Source organism: Felis catus, chromosome A3, assembly GCF_018350175.1.
Source record: "Felis catus isolate Fca126 chromosome A3, F.catus_Fca126_mat1.0, whole genome shotgun sequence".
NCBI lineage: Eukaryota > Metazoa > Chordata > Mammalia > Carnivora > Felidae > Felis > Felis catus.
The window spans coordinates 45,191,507-45,210,323 of NC_058370.1; the positions used below are offsets into that span (position 1 = coordinate 45,191,507).

The 18,817-nt window shown below is 40.5% G+C and overlaps 1 protein-coding gene across 7 annotated transcripts in view; it reads left to right on the forward strand.

The window, feature by feature from the left end:
* The window catches only part of CFAP61 (cilia and flagella associated protein 61), a 285,236-nt gene that overhangs the window by 192,138 nt on the left and 74,281 nt on the right, over window positions 1-18,817 (forward strand). For 6 of the 7 annotated variants that reach the window (XM_019826881.3, XM_019826883.3, XM_011280983.4 and 3 more), the window contains one exon: window positions 7,731-7,905. In XM_019826881.3, the coding sequence (XP_019682440.3) occupies window positions 7,731-7,905 (175 nt within the window). Of the gene's footprint in view, window positions 1-7,730; window positions 7,906-9,908; window positions 10,412-18,817 lie in introns of those variants that run through there. The other variant, XM_045053926.1, reaches the window with a different exon arrangement.

Here is an 18,817-nt window from a genome sequence, read left to right on the forward strand (position 1 = left end):
CTTAGAGTAGCACTTCTTAAACCATAATGTGCCCACACAGCCCCTGTGCATCTCATTAAAATGCAGTTTCTGATCAGGGGATGGGGGCTGCTGATATGCTGCAGTTTTAACAAGCTTCAGGGTGAGGCTGGTGCTGCTAGTGAGCAGGCCATATTGAATATGGATCATCCTCTGAGTAATTGCTTTTATTCTTTTCATTCTGCTCCTCCTCCTCCTATGACCACCACTACTACTGCTGCTACTAAAGACATCCAGTTCTCACAGTGTAGAAAAGGATTTTTTTTTTCTGGCTAAAGGATAAACACAAACTGGAGGAATACTTTATTTTGATACTTAAGTATTCCTCTTTTTAAACATTAAATCAGAAGAAAACATCATGCACCCCTCAAGCTTGCCTGCCCCCCTCACCTGCCCCACCGAGTTCCAGCTGCTGCCTGGGACCGTGGACTTTGGAAAATGTGAGTGGAAGACCCGGCCAGCTGTCCAGAGACTCGGGCTTCTGCCCATGTGTGTCCAGCTGCCCCTACAGCTTTAGTCTGTGGCACGTTAAGCTCTTGCCCTTTTTACAATGGGAAAAATGAAATGAAGAAGTGATAAAGGGGGTTCCGATTTAATTTTTCCAGAAGGACATAAAAATTAAAGGTACATAGAGTGATACAAAAAAAAAGGCTGCTGAATTCACTGTGGAGGGCTTCCAGTTCTTTTTTATTTTCCTGTTTCCTTCTCTTTAACTCTCTTGTTATTTTGTCCCAATTTTGTGATTTAGAAATAAATTGAAATGATGAAAATAAAGCTTAACTCCAAAGCAAGAAGATAACTGTTATAAAATACCATTACAAACTTGAACCTCTAAATAGAACTTTAAGTGGCATGTGTCATTCTAAAATATTATGCAATATTTTTGATATCCAAATACTTATCATTTAATTTTTCATCATAAAATCCATGCACAGGGTAAAAGATTAAATTGTGTCTTGGGACTGTGTGTGAGGCAGGCTGGTCTCTCCTTCCAAGTCCTCTCTCTCTAGGGATAACCACTTTGAGGCATTTCTGTTGTTAGTTCCTCAGTGATTACCCCCAGAACTCCAAATAATGTGTTTATAGAAGTTTTATCTTTGATCTGTCAACTCCTGACATTATCCATGACCTTTCCATTTTGGAAGACGAATCATATCCAGTACCTTCTAACTAACTCCCTTCCCCACCCTATCTATAATTGGGTTCTTTTGTTGGTGGGCACATGCTGGTGCCCATTGACAAGTTCTGGGATAGCTTACAACTGAGGTCCTGGGCATCTCTCCATGGCGCATGGAGAGCCATGGAGAGACCACCTCCCCATGCCTGGTTTTGGGTCTTCTCAACAAGAGAAAGAGTAAAAATGTGTCCACTTGCAGGGACTCTTAAAGGGGTGATGCTCACTAGAAGCCAGCAGGTGGGGCAAGAACATCCCACCAGGTGAGAGAGTAAGTTGGGGATGTTAGTTATATTGAGCTTGATGTGGTCAGCAATATGATGTGGTCTTCACAGAGGCTAATTACATCCTTGATGGGGTAAATAAGAGCCTGGCATCTAGAACGGTGCAGCTGCAGGTGAGAGCCTGCTGTAAACAGCTGAAAAGAGCTACATACACCACTTTCCTCTTTGGACGTAAGACCTCCCCAATGTCATAGATCAGCAGTTATCATGAAGAGACCTCACTGTGCTTGGGGATGATTAAAGGGGAAAATAACATGCCAAGAGATGGGGTCTGCATTTCCTCCCCTTGAATCTGGGCAGACTTGTGACTATCTTGACAGATACAATACAAGGGAAGTGATGTGGTGTGACTTCTGGGGCTGGGTCAGGGGCCAGGCAGTGTCTCCTTGTTTGTGAGAACAGTGGCTCCTGGAGCCCTGAAAGGCCAAATAAGTCCAGATACTCACCCTGTGATTGGACATGCCACGCCTGGGTTCTCCAGTTGGCAGTTTCGGGTGAACCCAGCCTTCCAGCCATCCCTGACAAAGCACCAGACACATGAGTGAAGCCATCTTGGATGCTCCACCAGCTAAATATCACCAAGTGACTTCTGTTGCTAACACATGGAATAAAGGAATTTCCCAGCCAAACCCTACCCAAATTTCTGGCCCATGAAATCATGAAAAGTAATAAAATGGTGGTTGTTTGAACCACTTAGTTTTGGTGTGAGTTTGTTGCTTAGCAAAAGGCACCTGAAACAAAAGGATAACATAGGGTAAGGGAAAGGGAACAACATCTGGAAAAATCAGAGAAAGAACATACTCTTGACAATATTCCAGGAGTCACACACACACGCGCGCACACATGCATGCATGCACACACACACTGCAGAAAACTATTCATCATCTTCAGTACAGTTTGATCAGCCAGACTCTGAAATGGGAGCTGAAGCCATCAGAAGAGCAAAAGCTGAACTGAGTAGGCTACAGAATTAGATGAAAAGGAAGATGGGTAAGAAAGGATTGAAATCCAATCCCTGTCAAGAGAGAGAACTGCTACTGAACAATGTTTGATGCTGAAAACAAAGTGCAAAGCTCCCCTGGAGGGCAGAGGGCAAAGGGCAAAGGGTAAAGGATACATTTGGCTCAAGACACGAGAAGGTGTGATCAACACGGAGGCAACATATAGATCACTGTTTTTTCCAAAGAAGAGGCTGTGATGAATGGAATAGATACAACAGAGACATGCTAGAAGAGAATTTTCCTTACCTAAATACCATATTGTCCAGTTGAGCCCATTCCAGGCAAAATCAAAGAAAAATTTACTCAGCTAGTTATATTCTGATGAAATTTTAGTTCTTCAACAATGATAGGGGAAAAATATGAACACATTTCAAGAGAAAAACAACAGATCACCACCACCACCACCACCACCACCCCTCAAGAACAAAAATAAGACAAGCACCCAAAATTCCCCTTCTAGGATAAAATGGCATAAAAACATGAAACTAGCCACACAGAATTTTGAAGAAAATATGGCAGTTCAGTAAGTATATGTGCACCCACGTCTCTCCTATTTGAAGACAGCAAAAAGCTGTTGTTTTGTCCGTGAGGCCTCAGAAGAATGATCTTCTGTGTTCTTTAGTGTGTATTCTGAATAACTAAGGCAGAAAGGAAAATTTAGAACTTTATGATAGTCTAAAAAGGTAAGTGGCAAGCACCAAACAATTCAAAAGCTTATAAGTCTGAGAATAAATGCAAAGTAGGTAACACTGAAACTTCATCTAAATCTAATCAAGAACTAAGTTATTCGAAAATAGGGAGAGGTGGCCAGGGAGAAATAGGAATTCTCTTAAATGGGGAAAACCAAAGGTAATATTTTGGTCTTGACTCTTACATATAGAAGGAATAATGTAATGAATGCTTTTGAACAGCACGAGTAAATCCGCCTTCCAAACCCGGGAGAAGATAAGACCGGAGAAAACATCATTTGTGTAACCACAGGGAAGGAAACAAAGGAAATAGCCACAGTGCTTTAAACAAGGATAAACCAGAATGCCATTGAGAAAAACTACAGCCGCAACGGTGAATGCCATGGTTTTAAACTGCGCTGTTACAAGAGCAAGGCTCTGTGTTTGCACCAAATTCAAAATACAAGAGAACTACCAAAACAAAATGACATCCAAAGTTTCAAAATGAAATGTTAGAAATGCACCAGCAAAAGGTGCCACACAAATTCAACAGCTGTCAGAAGCAGTAGCAATATTAGTATCCAACAAAGCGGAATTAATTGGAGAAAGAAAAGCATTAATGTTGACAAAGGGCACAATTCGTGACAACAATACAGAGGTGATGAGCTTGTTACATGCGGAACATGATCGTGTGAAAGAATACATCACAAAAACAGAGGTGCCCCTGGAGTGTTTGCTTCTTTGCAGTCACGTTTAAGACAGGAAAAAACAAGCTGAACCACATCCAGAGACTTGAAGTCACCCCAGATGTTGAGCCACAGAGGTGAAGATTCAGGATCGCTGTCCTCAAATACTCGAAGGGTATGTACATGCAGAAAACAGATCAGACTTGAATGTCATGGCCTCAGGAAGCTGATTGAAGACAGACCACCAGAAGTGATGGGAATACAGTGCTTATTCATCCTACCAAACAACTTCCTAAGAGTCAGGGTCTCCTCCAAGGGGGAATGTCCGGCCCAGGAGACATGAGCGTGCCCTGGCGGGGCCCTCATAAGGCGGTAGGAACACCTGACGGAGGTCGAGGGACTGCAGCGTGTGTTAACTGCTGTAGTCCTTGCAGGAAATCTCCAAGGTCCATGCTGCTCTCTTCCCCATTTTATGGATGAGGGAGCCAAGGTGCAGTGAAACTGAGGTGATTTGTCTAGGGTCAGGCGACGACAAAGTGACACGCCAGGGTTTAGACCCAGGCTCCAGACTGAGTTCTTCACCATTGCCCTTGTCTCTCTTCTCTCTCCCTCTTTCTCTGTCTCTTTCCTCCCCTTTCCCCTCCCTGCCCTCCCTCTCTCACAGATATGATCCAGAAATTGCACTTGGTAGCTTTTAAAAATCCTTACAACATAGAAATTCTAGAACTTAATGTTTAGAGTTAGAGTCAAATTGAGTTTCTTTCTCTCATTAAAACTATCTGGAGAAAAGCAAATCGGGTCTGGTAAGTGGCTCCACAATACCCTCAGGAGGAGCTCCCACCAGTCAGCGATGCTGGGCTGTTCAATCTGACAGAAGGATCGAAAAGTTGTCTGTACTCTCCAGTCACTAGTGGCAGTTTAGTTAGTGGCAGAACATTCCAGTGGGGATGGTGAAATACACCCATGCTCTCCTATTAAACTTGACTCTCTCCCTTACTTTGATGATGTAATAGGATTTTTTTTCCCCATAGATCTTTTTTTCATTTATTAAGCTCTGCTGAAGTCTGTGTGGACAAATTAATTGGCCTTGGGATTTAAAATCCTAGCTTCGATTTTGCCTACTTTGTGAAAATGCCATTGCGTGAATATGAAAAATACATTATCCCCTTGATTTTCCTTTAATTTTTCTGATCTTGTGCAAAAATGATCCCACACACGTAAGTGCACACAAGAATAATACAGGTTATCAGAATGCCGTTACATTTTAGGATCACAGTAGGTACGCTGATTTCCATTTTGGAACTTGTTCTTTTCCCCTCTCCCTTCCTTGTTTTTTTCATCTAAGAACTTACTATTTGGGGATAGTAACTCATTGAAAGCTTTATAAATTGAATAGTTCTCAATTTGTTCTTTAGCCCTACCACTTTCTGCCAAGGACTTTCCCCGATTCATTAAAGCATGGGGTACTAAAATGGGTGTACTGTTACCTAAATTTTATTTTCTTTTATACCACAGTGCTCATTGGAGTTCTGGTGAGGTTTCTAACCTCCAGAGCATGGCATTCAATATTATGCACTGTAAATCATTTACCAGATGATTTGACTGTGGACTGCTTCATACTACCTGTGAATATAAAAATGCCAAAATTTGCTGTGATTTGCTAAGCAAGCTATATTGCTAAGAATAAAAGTTTATCTCCACAATTGTAGTTGCAGTAAATGACCACTACTTCCTGAATTGTTCTTTTTTACTAAATATAATTTTACTGCAGGTTCTTTATAGAGAAAGTAAATCCAGCTTTAAAAATTGATTGTTTTTTGGGACACCTGAGTGGCTTAGTTGGTTAAACGTCTGACTTCAACTCAGGTCATGATCTCACGGCTCATGAGTTTGAGCCCCACATTGGCCTTGCTGATGTCAGCCTGTCAGCACAGAGCCCTCTTCAGATCTTCTGTCTCCCTCTCTCTGCCTCTCCCCTACTTGCACTCTCCCCCAAAAATAAATACTAAAACAAATTGTTTGTTTATTAAGTTAATTTAATTCAGTTTGAAAATCAATTAAATGCATCACAGTAAGGTACAAGGCTTATTTACCACTTATATTGAGGAAGGATAGAACCAAAAAGTTTCCTAAATGTTACCTGAGGTTTAGTGAAACCCCATTTATTCAAATACTAGCCAGTATTTACCCCTACCCCATATAAAAGGCATTTTCTGCACTTGTCAAGGGTGAGAGAACTTTCTCTGCACCCACATTAGCATCTACTGCAGGTGAACTTTTTGCCCATCATTGCTGTATAACGATCCCTGACTCACAGCCCATGGGCCTTACATCACGAATATGCAAGGCAGCTGGTACAGGTCTTCTAACAGAGACCTTCCATTGCCTTTCAATCTTGCTACTGATTCCAGTCTCATTATCTTCCACTTAATCTCACCTGGTCGCCAAATAAAAATCAGAGGGGTGAAATGCTGGCCCACTGGGCAAACTCATGCCACTGTGCTATTGTACTTGGCTTTCACAAGGGCATTTGTTTGATTCTAATTTGAACCAAAATATTGAAGAAATCAAGAGTCCACAGGTAAAAAAAAAAAAAGTGTCTGGCATTTCTTGAGAAATCAGATCTGGCCACACTGAACCCATGCTCTACTCTGGCACCAACTGGATAGAATTGAGTTGTGGCCGAACTCTGGCCAGGGCATGGGCCTTCAAGTCTGCCACAGTATCCTTGACAATGAAGACAAGTGTCATCTTTTATTATGTTCTCACTGTCGCTTTCCTTATACTAGAGGAAAGTGTCTGCTTCCACTCATGTCTGTGTCAAAAGTGAGAGAACAGAAGTTATACTGGGAGGGTTCTGTGTTCGGACAGAGACAGAAGGAGAGGGAGAGAGGGAGGGAGGGAGAGAGAGAAATAGAGAAAGGGAGGGAGGGAGAGAGGTGAAAGGAGAGGGAGAGAAAGAGTATTTCTCCGACAAAGTGAAGAATAATTCTATAGTAGTCCACTTCCCTCATTTTCTTTTCTGCCTAGCGCCTCTATGCACTTGGATTTCAACCCCTGATATAATTGCTTCTGTGCAAATTGCTTTTGCCTAAAATGGCTATGTCAGATCCCATTCCCTGTGCTGTGTTCTTCCTTGGCCATGCCATGCCTACATGAAGAGATGGATCCTGGGTTCCTCTGCCTGATCCTGGCCAGGCTTTTATGATGACCCCCATGAATAGAACATGGTGGAAAAGACACTGCCCAATTTCCCAGACTAGGATGGAAAAGAACATGGAGCTTTTTATACTGGTTCTCTCAGGACACATGTCCTCGGAACCCGGATGCCGTGTTGTGAGGAAGCCCAAGACACATGGAGAGGCTGCATGTAATGTTTTGGCCAACACCCCAGCCAAGATCCCAGTCACAGCCAGCATCAATTGCTGGACATATAATGACAACTTGCTGTCATTTTTAAATACCTGGCATGTTTTCGTGGGGAGAGAGGGGAGGAGTGAGATGGTTTATCACCAGATGAATCAGCCCCCAGCCATGAAGTCACCTGCAGCCTACAAGTCTTCCCAGCTGAGGCCTCCAACATTATAGAACAGAGACAAACTGTCGCCCACCTTGCCCTTGCTTGAATTACTGATCTACAGAATGTATGGGATAATTTGTTATGTGGCATCAGAGAACCAGAGCAACCCTTTCCGAGAATTGTCTCTAAGGGGTCATTCCACCTGTTTTATTTTATTTTTATTTTTTAAATTCAAACCTGATTGTATTGGGAGACTGAAAAAGGCACACCTATACTGGACATTTCTATGTGTATTTAATTTAATTAATTAATTTATTGCTGTGTTAGTGCTTCCCTTACTACCAGTGAAATAAGCATTTCTCTGTAACGTACCTCTCAGGTCCCATGCCCTACAGGGGCTGATATTAGTCAACACCTGACAAACAGAGAGATTCCGAGCAGCGGGAAGCAGCGATACACTGATCAAGTTCCTGGCAATCATTTCACTCTTAACGATGAAGAAGATTGCTCTAAGGCCCTGCGTTGGATAAGGAACAACCCCACAGTCACAGAAGGTAAGGATGTTGGTAACTGTGCATTTTTTCAGAATTGCTTTTTATTTTTATAATGAGTCTCATCCTTCATCTAGTTCCAGTGTATAATTAGTGCCTAATTAATTCCAACCAAATCATTCATCTGTCATGCTTTGTTTTCCAGATTAATTTACAACTTGTTGTCATTTTTGGATACCCAGCATGTTTGCTGGGGGAAAGAAAAAGGCTTGAGATAGTTTAATTATCTATAATTATTTTATTACACAAAATGAATATCCGAAGAGCAAAGCATGGCTAAAATCATTAACTAATTAAAGAATAATTTAATAAGCAAACATGTTTAGCAATTATATGGAAAATATGTCTCCTTTTGTGAAGCCGAAAAGACCTAGGAAGAAAAAGAAAGGTCTGTGTTGGAAGGGCTCTTTTCTTCCCTTCCCAATCCATTGTTCTCTTTCTTGGTGTCGTCTGCACAGTCCTTCCCACAAATACACATATTCAAGTTGCGTGCCACTTTCCGAATCAAAATGAGAGAGTAAAACATTTGAACAAATGCGTCTGCCACTCAAAAGTGTTTTCTCCAACATCTCCCTCTCTATTGCTTAGATTAAGTTGAAATTGTTTGACTAGTAAGACAACCAGAACAGGGCTTGCTTACCTACTCGTCCTTAATGGAGACCTGGCAGTCAAGTTTGGGAAAGGACGAAGGGTGGCCCCTCAGTTTTTACCTAAAACAGTGACTCGGTTGGGTTATACAACCACCCGTGGCACCCTGAGATGCTAATCCAGATATTCTGTGCAGCCCAGGGATATCAAAAAACACAAAGTGCCTATACTATGGGGGTCAAGATGTAAAGTTAAATATAATAATTTGTTTAGTGTACTTATTTAAATATAATTTATAATATTATTATAGTTAATATATTAAAATTAAATAGAGTTTCTTATGATTTTTGGTGGAAGATTTAGGCATTAATTAACTTTTTGTTAAGTTACTACGTTTACCCCATTAAAAATAAAAAAAATAGGTATCAAGTGACATTCAAAACATTGCTGGATTCAATTTGCTAATTTTTTATAGGTTATTTGATCTAAATTCATAAGTGAGATTGGCCTGCAGTTTCTCATATAAGCTTTACTTGTCCATTTTTGGGAATTAAGGGTATGCTAGTCTCACCAAGTGTTTTTTGGAAGCTTTCTGTATTTTTCTGGGGTCTGAAATATGTCATGTAACCTAAAAGTTGGTCTAAGGTAACCCACAAAACCAAGTGGGTGTGGAACCTTTGGTCAAAGGTGGAATATATAGATATACACTAGGGACCTAGATTTAAAACATGTCAAAGTATTTTCATATTTGCCTCCTAACTTGGTATTATTTTAGATTTTGCATCGTATGTGTTTAAACCTGTTTTAACATTTTAGTCTTTTTTAATCACTACCCTGTGACCTACATAGACTTAAGGAATTCTTAATTTGGACATCAGCAAACTTTTGCTATAAATGTTCAGATAGCAAATATATTTGACTTTGCAGGCCATATGGTCTCTTTCCCATCCACTCAGTTCTGCCATTGCAGGAAGAAAGACAGAACACAAATAAATGGGCAAGGCTGTGTTCCAATAAAACTTTATTTACAAAAATAGGTGATGAGCCATAGTTTGCAGAACCTGCTTTTGTGCATATAATTTGTGACAGGTCATTACCATTTTGTCAAGTCTGACCTCAAATTGTAACTTACACTCCCTGAAAGCACAAGAGTCCATGGCTCAATACAAAATACCCAGTGTGTTTTATTTTAGGACTTTGCCCGATCCTGTTATAAAGCAGTGTTTTAACTTCAAACAGCTGCCTATTTTGGATGTTAGAAGTAAGGAGCATTTTGACCAAAGAAAGGGCCTTTGAAAGTGACAATACAAGTTCTTGAGGTTGAATGTTTGTAGCAGAGAATTTAGAAATCCCAAAAACAACATACACTATGCCCTCTTTCAGATGGAATTTTTTTTTTCTGTGCTCTTGGTTGCCAGATGGGGGAAGAGCATCTGTGCTATTCTGATGACTTGACTGGTTGTCAGAGATGGTGTTACTCTGCTGCCCACTTAAAGGGAAATGAATGCTTTTGCAAGATTTAAGAATGTCTCCCATCAGCCACTGCATACAACCCCTCTGAGTGCCTGCTTTTGTCCATTGAACTGCCAAGATAAGAAGTATGTAGAAATTCACTTATTGTCTTAAACGTAGGCTATTTTCCTGGGTCCCATGCTAATGACACTCCTAGGGCATGTCTCTAGTAGATGCTCATAACACTCAGATGCTAGGCCCAGGCTCCAGAGATATCTGAGAAACCCAGCCCAGCCAGATTAATTCAACTCTGTGTGGTGCTCCTTTTCCAATGACTTTTCGTGAAAGAAAAGTTAGAATGAAAAATGCTAACCTCCTGCCTGAAGGAAGCTTTCTCTTTGTAGCTTTTCCACAATTAGAGTCCTATTCAGACTTGAATTTGATTAGTCCCATTCCAGATAATATCTTCCTCACATGGGTTGCTGTGAGAATTAAATGAGATAAATAAGATAATATTACATGTCCAACTCAGGATAGTGTCTCATACACAGTGAGAATTCGGTAATACAGGCTTCTATTAGCATTACTGTTACTACTGCTACATGTGGTGGGGTTATTGCTATGCACAGAAGGTTCCCAAGGCTGTAATCTCAGCCCCTGGTGATAGCACAGTCTAGGACACCATCTGCATAAAAAATCAGAGATGCCTGGGTAGCTCAGTAGGTTAAGTGTTCGATTCTTGGTTTTGGCTCTGGTCGTGATCTCCTGGTTCATGAGTTCAAGCCGTGCATCCGGCTTTAACCTGATGGTGCAGAGCCTGCTTGGGATTCTCCCTCTCCCCTCTCTCTGCCCCTCCTTTACTCGTGCTCTCTCTGTGTCTCTTAAAAAAAAAAGTAAATAAACTAAAAAAAAAATTTTTTTAATGGGGATCCACATACACCGGGGGCTGGTCCATTTATAGACAGGCACTATGTCCTTAATGAGAGCCCTGGAAACTGAAGTTTGGAAAAGGAGGATTGGGCTCAGCCTTAAAGAAGAGCAGGAGAAGTAAACAGACAGGTTGGGGGGGGGGGTGCTTGAATTGCATTGGGCAGACCATTGAAGGGCAGCAGTGGGAAATGAAGGTGGATTGGCAGGTGGAGGACCTCAGGGCCCAGCCATGTCTGGGTTTAACTGGTGACTTTTTAGGGGTTGGGGAACTAGTGAAAGGGATAACCAGTGTACCAAACAGCACTTCAGGAAGGTGAACCTCCCATCTAGTAGAGAGAAAGCAATCCAGAAAGACTGGGTTGGACAAGACTGCATAACCCGTTGGAGGGGGGTGGCCGTGGCAGGTGAGGGCTGGTGCAGCCACTTCTGGCTTATACCAAAGACAGTTATGGGATGATGATATTTGAAGCTAAAAATTAGAAGCCTGGCACTTCATGAAAAATGAGCAGGGCTGCGTTTGTGTACCTACTGCTATCACTCCACCTGCCAGCCCTTTTTCCTCTTCATGTCACCGTAATGACACCAGGAAGAATGTGGACATCTTTCATGATAGTTAGCTTTTTTCATGATAGTCAGTGCTAATTTCTCCCTTTCTCAATAGCTCAGGATGGGGTTAGCAGGAAAGAGCTGAGGACAGGGCTCTTCCTACAAAAGTCTGAGAAAAAAAAATCTCCTGTGTCTCTGTGGCTATGATTGGGTCATATGTCCATCCGGCAATCACACATGGAATCCTGGGACATGCCAGGCCTAACTTAGCTGAAGTACAGGCACTTGAGGGGAAGGGCTTGTTTGTTGAGGATGGTGGGGAAATTGTTCTAGAAGGACAGGTGGATGCTGGGTATGAGAAGCAATGGATAGCCACTGGGAGGAAGTCAGTTCCGGAATTTCTGCCCATTAAAACCATACAGATACAGCCTCAAAGCATCACCACTGTCCCCCCACCCCCGCCCCCATTCTCTGTTTTATCCTGCCTGCTTCTGCTGCCAAAGAAGAAATGATTGTTCTGTGATGGAATTAGCCCAGAATGAAGGACATTGTTTTCTGGGCTCTAGAGTTGGATAGGTTTATAGATGTAAATTATCCTAAATGATCAGAACTGCTCCAGTATCGTGGAGAATAGCTGACATCACCAGCTCAAATGCTGCTTTCAAAGGCAAACAAAACCTGGAGGGTTCTGCCCGGGGGGTAGGGGGGGTTCAGATAGAACCGGGCAACCTAATACATTATAACAGTTTATGGCATTAATTGAAACTAATTGAAATTCATCTGCTATTACCTCTGTACTTTCCATGAAAATGAAAAGTAAGATGAAAGTAAAGTAAAAAATAAATAAATAAATAAAATGGCCTTAATGGCCCGAAATGGATCAATTATTTTCATCTTTAGCTAAATGCAGTTTACTGCCTTATTAAAAGCATGTTTGTTAGGAAAAGTATAACATTAAAATTCCAGTGCATGAATCACCAAGCAAAGCCTTTGGTATGTTATATCTAATATAGTCTTCCCTTTTAATTTGGCAGAATAAAATGAGACAGGTCAGGCTTGGGTCATGGAAATCTTAGGCTTTGACGTATAAAAAATAAAAAGAACAGTCTCTGATCTATTCATGGATGTGATATGGTTTTTAAGTGAATGTTTATTTCATAGTTTACTAATATTCTGTGATATCTATTTTAAATTCTTTAATTATCTAGTTATTTGCTAAAGTTCATTACACAGATTAAATGCCAATTAGAGTATTTTTTAAGGAATTTATTACATATCCATCTGCAAATATAGTGTAGTGGTGTGAGTCCAAAACCAGACTCAGGAGGTCTGAGTTCCGCTGAACCATCTACCTGCTGTGTGACCTGGAGCTGGATCCTTTAACCCCTTTGTCCTCTGTTTTCTGGAGAACATACAATCTCTTGGGGCTGTTCTGAGGATGAATGAGGTCATACATAATCACACTATGTCTCTTTTGAAGTGGAAAAAGGAAATATAATTCTTCATTAAAATACAATGGATATGTAAATATACATAGACATAATTAAAATACATAAATTATAAAATTTAGCATATAGTTTTTGTTTTCTCTGGCCTTAACCATAATAACTAGGAAGAAAAATTCAAATTAATATCTGTGTGCATAAATCTTGAATTGATTTCTAATACAGACTGTTTGCATACATTGAGATGTGATTTTAAGGCCAAACCAGGAAATCCCTTCCCTGTCTTCATTTCAAAAGATGGTTTTCTGGAGAATCTTCATCTTTAGAATATTGAGCATGACGATGAAATGCATACCTTCTAGGTGATTAAAATTAAAGCACTGAGTTCAAAAGAATAAAATACTATTTTAGCATCTATTGAAAAAAATTATTTAAAAAGGCTGTTCCCTTATTCTTAGGGCAAATCTGTGTCTAAGAAAATTAAGACCATATTTTGTTTTTTGAGGTTAACAGGGAGATCAACTTAAGTATTTAATTTCTCTAAAGCCATGTTCCTTTTAAATATTAGTAAAATGTCTAGCTTCTAGAGGAGATAAACAATAGTTTCAGAATGATGAAAACTGGCATCTTTTCCCCTCTGATTAAGATAAATCGAAGAATCTCCTAAATCTGGGTGCATTATGATAGTTGAAATGTTAAAGTGTCATTGCCTTACTTTGGTGATCACAAAGTTGTTAGTGCATTCATTTATGTCTTCAAAGAGCATGTATCAAAAAGCAAAAATATCACCTTTCCACATCTGCCAACATTTTAAATGACAAGTCTTAGTGCTTTTTTGATCTGAGGTGGAGAATTGACAGCTTATAGAGGGTGATTTGAGACCTCACTTTCCCTCTTTCTCCCCAGCCTGGCTGTCGACACCAAAATCCCTCTCTCCTCTTGGCAGCCCCCTTGCATGGTTCACCTGGAAGGTTACTGCAGGTTAGCTGTGAGGAAGTGAGTGTTCCTCTTGCCAACCTTAATTTCGGGTGCTTTCACACGGTCCTCTTTCTAACGGTGCCCTCCTTGTGTTCTGCTTCCTGTTTCAGATGGATAATCTTAGTAATGCATAATTTATGCCCTAAAAGGAGCAACAAAGGTTGGCCTTCCATGAAAACTGCTATGGTTATATTCTATTATCCTGTATTGAAAATTCACCCAGACTGCTCTAATCATCCATTACCATTTGCCATTTCAGAGGAGGGCAGCCCACCATGGTACCTCTGTCACCTATCAGATCAAATGCAAAAACGGGCCGTTTCTTATCTTTAGATTAACTGAGCTGTAGAGTGGCCAGATTTTTTTAGCATAAAACTGATATCCAGGGGAAATCCTCAGATTTCCCACTCTATTTGCATCATATGTATATTGAAATGTCAAAAGAATGTATATGCTATCCCAATTATGTGAAGGAAGCCCCTGCAATGTGTTATATCCTTATAAATATTTGCAAAGACTCCATGAGTTACAAAGTACCTAAGTGGTGGAAATACATTGATTAAAATAAATCTTTGACTAGGGGATCCTGGGTGGCTCAGTGGGTTAAGCGTCTGGCTCCTGTTTTTGGCTCAGGTCATGATCTCACAGTTCATGAGTTCAAGCCCTGTGTCAGGCTCTGTGCTGACGGTGCAGAGCCTGCTTGGGATACTCTCTCCCTCTCTCTGTGCCCCTCCCCTGCTCTCTCTCTCTCTCTCTCTCTCTCTTCCTCTCTCTCAAAAAAAAAAAAAAAAAAAAACTTAACTGCTTTAAAAGAAAAGGTAAATCTTTGGCTGATTGAAGTTGTCTGACATTAAAAGTGTGTCATACATGAAGGGCACCTGGGTGGCTCAGTTGGTTAAGCGTCCGACTTCGGCCCAGGTAATGATCCCGTGCTTTGTGGGTTCGAGTCCCACGTCGGGCTCTGTGCTGACAGCTCGGAGCCTGGAGTCTGCTTCAGATTCTGTGTCTCCCTCTCTCTCTGGCCCTCCCCTGCTTGCACTGTCTCTCTGTCTCCCAAAAATAAATAAACATTAAAAAAAAAAAAAAGCATATTGTACATGAGTATATATCATGGGTCCCACATAACCTGGGGCTGCCTTACTCCCTGTGTTTAGTGGTCAGGGTGATCTGTTCCAATGGAACCCCATCTACCCCATCTTATATATTTTGGCTGGGATAAAGCTGTCAGACCCGGGAAAGTCCTTTTCAGTACTACTATTCACGGCTTAGTTCATCCATCCTCTCCCCTCACCTGGCAACCAGTTTGTTTCACCTATTTTCGGTCTCTTAAGTGTCACTTATCCAGTGATTGAAGAAAATCTGTATCTCCAAGGCTCTCTCTGTTCTTTGTCTCTCTGCCCCCTCTTTTTTCTCTCTCCATTTCCTTTTCCCCCATCTTCCCTCTGTGATTCAGCTAAAAATTGACCCAGCTATCACAACATGATAGTTATACAAGGGTTAACTTTCTTATAAAACAGTCCTATTTCCTTGGGTTGAAGTGCCTACCAATATGGCAGAAGTATTATTTTATACTATTGTGTTGTAGACACACACAATTTTGGTTACGTTTAGGATTATGTGGGGAAACCTACATAACCAGATCTAACATTGTGAAGGGAAACATGTTTCTATCGTATAGATCTCAGATATACACTTTATCCTGTGGTTGGATAAAGAAGTGCCAACTTTATAGGGAATACCAAGTAGAAATATGTAGTAGGAAATCTGGCCACAGGAAGATTGTTCTGCAAAAAATATTTTAGAAGGCACAAAAGTAAGACCCAATTAACATATGATCAACAGTATGATAACCTCAAACATTCATCCATATGTTCAGTCAAGAAACATTTTGTCACACCGATTGTTGGCAAGATACTGTGCAAGGCACCAGGGGTAACATGGTGGGCTATACTTTATGCTATTGTTACTCATGATTATGAATGTAATTATAGATTGTGTCTACAAGTGCCTGGCTTTGTGCCAGGAATCATGCAATAAACATGAATGGACTCTAAAAATTCTTTACAAAGTCAAAGTGAGAAATGACGTAGAAAGAACTCACAACTGTGCAAATATCATGTAAATATCATAGTGCAGACATTTAAAAGGCAAGAGATGGAACTGGCAAATCTGCTCTTGTCACATCAGGTCTTTTTGTATTTGTGGAGGGATGTGAGCTGACCTGTAGCATGTTCCCATTTCTGTAGTAAAAATTTACAGTAAAACCTTGGATTGCGAGGAACGTGTTCTGCGAGTGTTCCGCAAGACGAGCAAACATTTCTAATAACTTTTAACTTGATAAATGAGCAATGTCTTGCGATATGAGTGGCACATGATGCTGAATGTCACATGATCACAACCGAGCTGATGGTTCTTCTCTCTCTCTCTGGGATTATGCATGATCATCTCCCATGCTCTGATGCTCAGTCTCAGGCTACCATGTTTGGCAGAAATCAGTGATTTTTCAGAACCCTGGAAGGTGCCTACAACTGGCACTAGTGTATTTTTTTGTCACTTCAAAGCACCTATGGACATTCCTTTGCTTTTCCATACAAAAGTAAGCTTAGGAATGCTTTGCTTCATTCTAGGTCAGGCTGCCTGCAGATATAGACCCTTTCCTCTGCTGCCGTATTGTCAGTTACATTAAATACAATATATGACAAGAGTTTATTAATACTTTACTGTAGTCAACATCCATGCAAATATATACAATGGCCCCCATGCAGAAAAAGATTCCATTGAGCCAATAGACAGCAGTGATTCGGTTAGTGATAGTGAAAGTTGTCCTACACAACAACCCTCCTCTCTCTGGTCTCCCTCACACCAGCCATGAAGGTTTTCAAAGGTAAGTGTAGGTTAATTTGTTTATTTTCTCTATATTTTGTATTTTGTTTGTTATTTTGTATGACATTACAGAATTGTAATCATTTTTATATGAATATTTTTGGGTCGTGGAACGAATCATCTGAGTTTTCATTATTTATTTAAAAAATGCTTTTAACATTTATTTATTTTTGAGAGACAGAGAGAGACAGTGTGAGCAGGGGAGGGGTAAAGAAAGAGGGAGACACAGAATCTGAAGCAGGTTCCAGGCTCTGAGCTATCAGCACAGAGCCCGATGCAGGGCTTGAACTCACGAACTGTGAGATCATGACCTGAGCCAAAGCCAGATGCCCAACCAACTAAGCCACCCAGGCACCCCTCATTGTTTCTTACGGGGAAATTCACTTTGATATACAAGTGCTTTGGATTACAAGCATGTTTCTGGAACAAATTATGCTTGCAAACCAAGGTTTTACTGTATATCACAATGAGATTCTACTCTATTTTGTGAATAATGAAAGAGATATGTGTAAATAATCTTAAAAAACATGTTTAGATGAAAATTTTAGATGGCATCATATAAGCATTTATTTACGATGCCCAATATAACTGATGGTTTTGGACTGTTGTTCAGCAAATATCCACACTGTTCCCTCTCCTACCCTGGGCAGAGTGTTTCCCACTCCTTTGACCACATGCATTGCTTTGGTCAACGGAACATTAGTGGATGTAATGCAAGGAGAGGCTTGAAAAGTGAGCAGTTGCTCTTGCCCTCCCATGCTCCTGCACTTCTCCATAAATAGAACATGCCTCAGGTATCTCTGTCCAACGAGGGTGCGAGACACATGTGCAGGCACAATCCCAACCACAATGTGGAGCCAGACCCGCTGATACCAGCCCACCCGCAGATGTGTGAGCTGACCTACAACAATAGGCTGATTGTTGTTTGACACTAAGTTTTGGGGTGATTTGTTATGTTGCATTATTGCAACTATTATGATAACCAAAGTCTCATATTGGGGGGGATGGATTTTGTTCCAAATTGAACTGTAGGCAAATCTATTTTGCAATTAGAATATCTATCAGTAAACATCTAATTTAAATACTAGAGATTTTATAAAATATATCACCTTTTGAAATGAAAAGCCTCATCCTCTTCAGCTGCCTATAGTCTGTGGGCAACCTTTGCTAGATAGTACCCAGCAGCATTGCATTGCCCTGGCTTCCCCGTAAGCCCATCTCACAGTATAGTTTCTACAAGCTAACATGAAAGAGACTGGAAAAATATTCAGCCCTGAATTGTGGGGGTGGGGGAGGGCTTAAACACTTAAATTTGTTTCCCTGAAAATGAATGTTGTGTTGACATGCATATTTTAAAAGGGTGGAAGACCTCAAACCTGTGACAGTTTTAGGTTCAAGTTTTGGCTTTCCTGCCAGGCTGAGTCTTTGTTGTGCCAGACAGCTAGGATTCATGTTTCACAGCAGGTGGAAGCAAAATAATTTAAGCAAAATGTTGGCTCTTTCAGACAAGGAAAATGCAGCCCATAGAGGAATGTTGCATTAGAGCATCTGAATAGAGAGATGATCCTAGCCACAAAATTAGAGCATCCTATGAAGGCAGGAAGGACCCTGCCTGCTGGCCTCAGTGCCTTCTTTCCATTCCATATTTGAGCAACAGGAAGTATAGGAGAACTTTCTAGATGCTGTTACCATCAGAGAAGCAATCTGAAAGGTGTTCTAGTTCCTTTTTTCTTCCTAAGCAAATAAAACCAGCCATTACACCTTCTTTCAGTTTAGGATGGAAATAGATTTTTCCTTAATTTATGCAACGAAATTGAATAAAATACACTTACCTACACTTACCATTTATTTTGCCTTGTAAAATTTCTCTTAATGTCATTTCATAAACAGGAAAAAAAGAGAGATTCAATGAATCTATCATTTTGTCATAAAATTGTTACATGTTGCCTGAAAAGTGAGTCTATGGCAGTTCCTTTCTTTGTAAAAAAAAAAAAAAAAAAAAAAAAAAAAAAAAAAAGGTAAAAATGCCAATTCAGTGTCAAAAATAGCATATACTGGATTTCACTCATTTGTTAGTTTGATCTTAAAACATG